Source organism: Octodon degus, unplaced genomic scaffold (genome assembly GCF_000260255.1).
Source record: "Octodon degus isolate 3935 unplaced genomic scaffold, OctDeg1.0 scaffold00020, whole genome shotgun sequence".
NCBI lineage: Eukaryota > Metazoa > Chordata > Mammalia > Rodentia > Octodontidae > Octodon > Octodon degus.
The window spans coordinates 17,304,332-17,311,810 of record NW_004524596.1 but is presented as its reverse complement, the minus strand read 5'-3'; the positions used below and the strand labels follow the sequence as shown (position 1 = coordinate 17,311,810).

Genomic DNA, 7,479 nt, shown 5'->3' with positions numbered 1-7,479 from the left:
GGGGCCCGGACCGAGCCCAGGGACCGGTAGTTGGTGGAGAAGGTGATGGAGCGGGTGGTGACACTCATGCTGCCCGGGAAGGAAAGCGAGAGACCAGGACTCAAGTTCGGGTCACCCACTGGCTCACTTTCATTTTACCAAAATATAAACTGAAGAGCTGCAATCTTAAATTTCAATTTAAATGTACACTTGGAAAAAAATATTAAATTTTAAAAAATTAAATAAAAACTTATAAAAATTAAAATTTTGTATTTTTCATACTAGGTGTTTCACTATAAATTAGAAAACTTAATAATTGGAATTTGACTTGCATCTTTTGTCTGTTCTGCTTACTGACAGAGACTGGCACCTTGAACATTACCTAAGTAGAGCAGAGTAATATTTTTATTTTTTTCAGAGTAATATTTTTAAACACGAATTTATTCCAAACAAAGGACATCAAAATCTTGACCAAGAAGTTGTGCTTTGCTCTCTCTCAGGATGGAAGGCTTATGTCACCTGCTAAATATTACACAATGCTGCAACACAGACGCCAGCACGTAAAGTTAGCAAGGGAGCACGAGACAGCTATGCTTGAAACAAACCACTGCTCAGCTCTGGGCGATCGCGGTTTGTGTAGTTTCTAAGCTCATCTCAGCTATTACTACCTGTGTAACTGTATCTCTAATATAGTGATTAGAAAGTTGATTTTATGAAGTGAAGTGCACATAATCTTTATAAAACACGGACCTGTCACCTAAGCAGTATTTAGACCATTTACTAGTTGTGAGACCTTGAGTTGCTTAATTTCTCCAAAGTTCACTTTCCTTATTACAAATAAAAAGGCTACCAATACCTTAAAGGACTGCTTGTAGGATGGCCTGAGGTGGAAGTGTGCAGTGCGGTAAGCAACTAAATGCTTACTAAGTTATTCTTAGAGAAGGAAGTTCCAACTCCTGCTTCCTCCCCTCTGCCCTGCGAAACGACCACACATTGCGGGCCTTCTGCACACCCAGGCCAGTGGCGGGGCCCCATGGCATCCAAGCCACGGGGAGCTGAAAGACTCACCGACCCTGGCCTGGCCTTCAGTTGCACTCACCAGCCTGCCAGGCAGACCTCAGCAACTGCCGGTGGCGCCTCCTGCTGCCCTGAGTGGCGGACGTCCCCTCCAGCCCTTGGGGTACAGCTCTGGCACCACGCTTCTTTCTCTACAAGGCCTTTTATTCCCTTATTAACCTTCATTTTCTACTCTTCTTCAATTAAACTATTTTCTGAAAGCAGGCCCCCAGCCTTCCATCTCTGTGCCTCCCAAAGCATCTACTTCAATGCCTGGAAACAAACAAGAGCTCAGTAACTGGCGCCGCCGGCATGGCACCTGCCTAGCAAGCACTAAGTCCTGAGTTCGCTGCCTGGTACAAGCCTCCCAACTCCCAATAATTGCTTGTGATGGACATTTAATCAGCTTGGTGTTTTTCAAACTTTTATCTGGAAATAATAAAAACATAGAAGCTAATTTTCTCAGAAGTTTATAAATGTAGCCTAAGTGACCAGATTTGAATATAAATTTGGTTAAGTTTTTGGAGGGCTCATGTTTTTCTACTTAAAACACAAGAATTTTATATTCTATTCCAGAACAGACCTGTAGCTATTTAAACCTGGAAACCTGATTACTTCCCCTTACTTTCCCCTTCTTGTTAATTATGATCAGGCAATACTTCTGGATATAAGGGATGGAGGGAAGTCGGGGGTTAGCACTGGAGAGATGCTGCAAAATATGTAAAAGTTATCAGATGGAGAAATAGTGTCTATGCTGCAGCTACGAAAAGCTACGGCTGCAACTAGCAGGGGGCATTTGAGGAAATGTCTGCTCTCTGAAGGAAAAAGCCAGCTTTGGATGGAATAAAATCAGAGCAAGAAGAAATTTTAGAGCTGGTAAGAGCAAGGTCCTGAGTTCAATTCTCAGTACCCCCCAAAAATTAATTTAATTGAACTTGAGAAGCCACAAAGAGTCAGAAGTTACTAAGGTAATAAAAAAAAATGGCATTTCAACAATACCTAGGTACACAGAGAAACCACATTACCCACGCAAGGAAGAGAAAAAGACAGACCCTGCGCCTGCCTCATGTCAAGGCAGGATGCTTCCAGTTCCCTTCAGAGCCAGCTGCTTTGCAGGGTCCTCCAACGCTCCCTCATACTCTTTCTCTCTCTTTTCATAAACATCAACACACTGCTTTTATTTTACTCTATTTTATTTTTGACACAAGGTCTTGCGAGGTAGCGCAGGCTGGCCTGGAACTCACAGCCATCCTCCTGCTGTGGCCTCCTGAGCACCAGCTAGGATCACAGGCGTGCTCTGGCTGCCATGCCCAGCTTTGAGGTTCGCTTTAGTACGGGCCCAACGAGCAAACGTGTCTGTGGAACATGGAAAGGCTTGAGCCTGACAATATCTAATTTTATAATCTATGGCAATATCTCAAACATCAAAGCAACAATGTTGCAAAAACTCATTTCAACATCGTACTACAAACAGAAAAAAAAATCCACTAATTCAGAAATTGATTTGCTTCTAAAAAGCATGGAAAACTGAGTGTGGTAGTCCATGTTTGTAACCCCAGGTACTGGGGATTGAACTCAGGACCTTGTGCCTTATTCTACTGAGCTATCTCCCCAGTCCCAAAAATTTCTTTAAAAGTCAACTTACTAGCTTCCTAAACTAAAAAGTTCTTCACGGTTAACTTAGGAATATTCTAAACTGTATTCTTGTCTAAGAGACAACAAATCTCTTTAACAAGAGTCCGAACAATAAACATTGCACATTTTGCAGGGCAGAAGACTAGAAAAAGAATATGAGTAAGTGTGCGGCCACTACTTAACTCAGCTCTTTTTTCAATTCACGTGTTGAATTATTATTGTCATTCTGGTATTTTTCCCCAACTATTTTACAAATATCAAGCCATCCTTAGATCATGGGCCACACAAAAACAGGTAAAGACAACTGTACTAACAGTATCTCTAAGAAATCATACTTTCAAGGAAAAAGATAAAAGTATGGGAAAGCTGAGCATGGTGGCCCAGGCCTGTAACCCCAGCTGCCTAGGAGGAAAATGAAGTCGACGGCAAGGTGAAATCAGGTGTGGACAACTGAGCAAGACCCTGTCTCAAAACAAAGGGCTAGAAATGTACTTACGTGGTAGGGCATTTACCTAGCACGCGCAAGGCCCTGCACTACTGAAACAAAGTGTGTGTGTGTGTGCGTGTGCGCGCACGCGCACGGGGGAGTGTATATGTACGTGCAAACATGTCAATTCACTTATGTGGCATAAAATTATAGCAAAATGCTAACAATAAATAAAGATAACTTACCTTTCTTCTTTTAACTTTTATTTCTCAAGTCTTCTGCAATTAACATAATTTATAATGGGAAAAAAATTAAACAAAATCCTCAATATAAACCTGTGTTTTTATAGCTTAAAAGACTTCACACATACCTTTGAGGGTTTGTACCTGGTCCTGCTTGAGAACAGAGTTTAAGTAGTGAGGTGATAAAGAACCACTGAAAAGTGAACAGAAAAGACAAAAGTGCTCGTGACATCTTTCTCTTTTTACAGAACTGAGTCACCAATACAACTAATTTGTACCACTAAACATACAAATTATTTTTACTTTGTTTTCTCTGCTAGTAATACTCAGTTTAGGGAGAATCTGCCAAAGAAGAAAGTGCTTAAAGGCAAGATAGGCATATTTATTTGGATATTCTTAAACAAAATAATTTCTTAAGTTTCTACATCTGTAAAATAGGAATAATTACAACTCTTACACAGGGTTGTTAAGTACATAAGAACAGTGCACTTAAAATGCCGAGAACAGGCTGTGCACAGTGGTACTCGCCTGTAATCTTGCATTTGGGAGGTTGAAGCAAGTTCAAAGTCAGGCTGAACTACAGTGAGCTTTTGCTCAAAACATAAGCAAAACAACCAAGTATAAATAAATAAAACAAGTGAACATAAACAGAACCTTCTATTAGTTTCTAAAGTATTATCTAGTACAGCATCTAAGCAACACCACTAATAAGAGATGAATTCTGGTAACTTCTTAGTTTCATTTCAAAAGAAAAATCACTCAGTAGGTTCCATTTTCAACACGTTTTAATCCTTAAATATCGTAGCCAACTTAAAATTCTCAGTGAATTATGGGTGATATATACCATTGATATTTCAGCTTTAGCTTTCTTAGTGTTAGTTTTTTTGAAGTGTACTTCATCTACAACTTGCCCTTTACAAGCTCCCTAGTAACAAGCATTCAAATGTGCTGGTGTGGTGGTATATGCCTGTAATCCCAGCACTTCAAGTCTGAGGCAGGAGGATGGTAAAGTTAGAGCCTAGCCCAGGCCAGCTAGCATTTTAGACAAGATTATGTTTCAAAATAGAGACAGAAAGGGGGCTGGGATGTAGTTCAATGAGAAGGCTCTAGTGTGATGTCCAGAATTGTGCCAAAAAAAAAGAGAACTCAAATGAACTGGTTTTGTTGCTTTGTTTTATCTTCTGAGACAGTCTTTTTGCTGGCGTTGAACTTGAAACAATCCTGCCTCAGCCTCTCAAATGCTGGAATTACACACATGTGCTCCCACGCTCAGCTGTATTTTTCAAAAAACAAGGAACAGAATCCACCTTAAAGTTATCTTAAGAGCCAGCAAATAGCTAAGAGGATTAAAGCGCCTGCAAGCAGGCACAGGGGCCAGGGGTTTGATCCCTGAGCCTGCAGTGCCGCGCCCCGGGGTGCTGAGATGGCGATTAGACTGGGTGTGGAGGTGCACGCCTGTCATCCCAGCACTTGGCAGGCTGTAAACAGGAGAATCACCATGAATCTGACCTGGCAGTGAGACCCTGAATACCCTGTAGACTCTTCCCTAAAATACAGAAAAAAAGTTGCCTTGGGTGTGAGGGTGGGGTCAGCTGAGGATGTGGCTTAGCCACTAGACAGAGCTCTTGTTCTGCATGCACAAGGCCCTGAGTTCAACCCCCAGCATCACAAGAAGAAAAAAGCTAGCTTAATAAAATTTGGCATTTTCAACCCAAATAAAATGTATATAGTAAGAATTTTTAAGGCGTTAGACTGCTTAGGAAAAGGAAACAAAATCAAATACAAGGAAGCCACATAATTTTCAGATTTAACTTAAAATGTGAAAGCTAGAAAATCAATAGGAGTCACTGGGTTTAAAAAAAAAGTCAAGAGAAATTTTAAGGAAATATACTGTCATGACATTTATCAGAAAAAAAAAAAAAACCTTCAAAGTGTCATTTTACTTGCCACTTAGAAGAGTTTGGATATGGACATACTTAAAATTACTAATGAAAGAAGGAAAAACCTAAAAGGAAGTATTAATGCAGTATGCATATAAAAATCCTAAACTGTCAGTCATCTCATTTATTTTTCAATAATTTTATTGAGAAACAAATAGTAATGAGACAGCTTCAAATCCGATTAGTAGGACAGTTTCAATAGTTACTACGTTGCACATTGTTGTCTTAGTGGTTATTCATAGTACAAGATGCATACATGATATCCTGTTCACAAACACTATTAGAACAAATCTTTCTATTCATTGAATTACGAGAAAGTAGCTGTATATCTATCCCAACTATTTTGAATATATGGATACAAAATGGTTGTTCATTTGTATCCCGTTTTTGTTTAGTTTTGTCAGAGAAGGGTATTCCATTGTTTAAATATTATAGGTGCGTGAATTCAGCAAAATATTCTAATATAGTATAGTAGTCCATAATAGTAGTGGGTTTTCTGTAAGACTGGCAATGTCAGAAGTTGTTGACTTGAGCCTTTTACAGCTTAGCATATTAACATGGCGTTACTTTTTATACTTTGTTTTTATACTTTTCTGCTGGATGGTTAAGACCAAGATAAAGCAAGACCTATGTAACAAGAATTGTAATTTTTGTATCTGATAAGGTCAGTCAAATCCCCTCAGGATTTATCCTGAAACCCTGTATCGCAGTTTGTAGATCTTTTGTCAGTGTCAGCCATGTGGATGAGTCACGACCGTTGCTTGGCCAATTTGCTGTCTTGTAAAAGCCTGAGAGAATGTTTTCTCTCCATGTGACTCTCCTCAGGCATACTCTACATCATCCATCACTTTCCTCTTTGGCCCCATAATCTCCTTGATCAGAAAATTTGGGACACAACTGAGTTATATGATGTTACAGTACCGGTTCTCTTATGTCCTGAGTCTTCACTGACCTTGGAAGGTTAGGGCCAAAATGTTGGCTGTCCTTGTAGCCCTTCTTTTTCTCTAATTTTTGGTCTGCGCACTTAGGTTGTTAACCATCCAAAAGAGCTTATTAATATTACCCTATAACACAGGCAATTGAGCTTAACCACACTATCTGTCTGAATATAAAACATCTTAGACATAACATTGAACAGGTATTTTCCATCAAGTATTAAGTCCCTACAGAATAAGAAGAAAAAAAATTGAAAAATAAAAAAAATTTTAAAAATAGGAATAAACAGTTACATATTTTTACACAGAAATTTAGAAATCTAACCATATACAGCATTGTAGCAGGACAGTTCTATGACATTTTTTTTCTTGTCTCTTGTTTTCATTTATTACCCCCTTTTTTAAAAACAAACATTTACTTGAGAGACAGTATGGCAGTAATTGGTATGTCATAAAGTCATCTCATTTAAAAAGTGTAAGTAAGCTGGACACCCACAGTGGCTGCCCACACCTCTAGCCCAGCACAGGGAGCTAGTGTAGGAGGCTCCTGAGTCGCAGGCTGCCCTGGACGATGGACACAGACTCACTGCTAAGCAAACAAAACTCCTATGCCTTAGAGTCACAGCATTTGTACTGCAAATAATTAAAATAATTTACCTTTTTGGTAACTGAAGTCATAACTTTCTTTATAATACACTGTAAGGCCTAAATTTCCTGTGTGTGTTTTGGGAAGTAGGTTTTACCAGGGGCTCATGCAAGGCAAGCGCTTGAGTACCTCGCTACGTCTCCAGCCATTTTTATTTTATTCTGAGATAAAGGTTTCGCTCAGTTACCCAGGCTAGCCTATAGCTTGCCATCGTCTGCCTCAGCCTCTAGCGTGACTTGTATCACTGGCGTGCCTGTGGCACCTGGCTCAGAATTTATGTTCTCAACTGTCCAATTTCTTGTTTTCAACACAAATAAGTAAAAATACCTTAGGCTAATGTGATCCATAAATACTCCTCTATACAATTTAAAATAATTAAAGACCTCCAACACTAAGTTTTTCCATCTCACACAATAAAATCTAGATCACAGATGTGTGGCAAAGCCTTACCTTTGTGGAGAGGAAAAAGGCTGCTTCTTCAGTGCCTGCATAAGATTGGGTTTATATTCTGGATCAACACACCACAAAGAACCTTTTCCATTAACCTAAAACAAAATGCACAAAAATTAATAACCTGAAACTTTTTTTTTTTTTTTTTTTAATGACAGGGTCTCATTTT

The 7,479-nt window shown here is 39.4% G+C and overlaps 1 protein-coding gene across 5 annotated transcripts in view; it reads right to left on the bottom strand.

Moving 5' to 3' along the window:
• Positions 1 to 7,479, bottom strand: part of Foxn2 (forkhead box N2) — a 79,431-nt gene that overhangs the window by 13,329 nt on the left and 58,623 nt on the right. For all 5 annotated transcript variants that reach the window (XM_023711265.1, XM_023711263.1, XM_023711264.1 and 2 more), the window contains 2 exons: positions 7,311 to 7,405; positions 3,468 to 3,532 (listed from right to left, as the gene is read on the bottom strand). In XM_023711265.1, the coding sequence (XP_023567033.1) occupies positions 3,468 to 3,532; positions 7,311 to 7,405 (160 nt within the window). The remainder of the gene's footprint in view (positions 1 to 3,467; positions 3,533 to 7,310; positions 7,406 to 7,479) is intronic.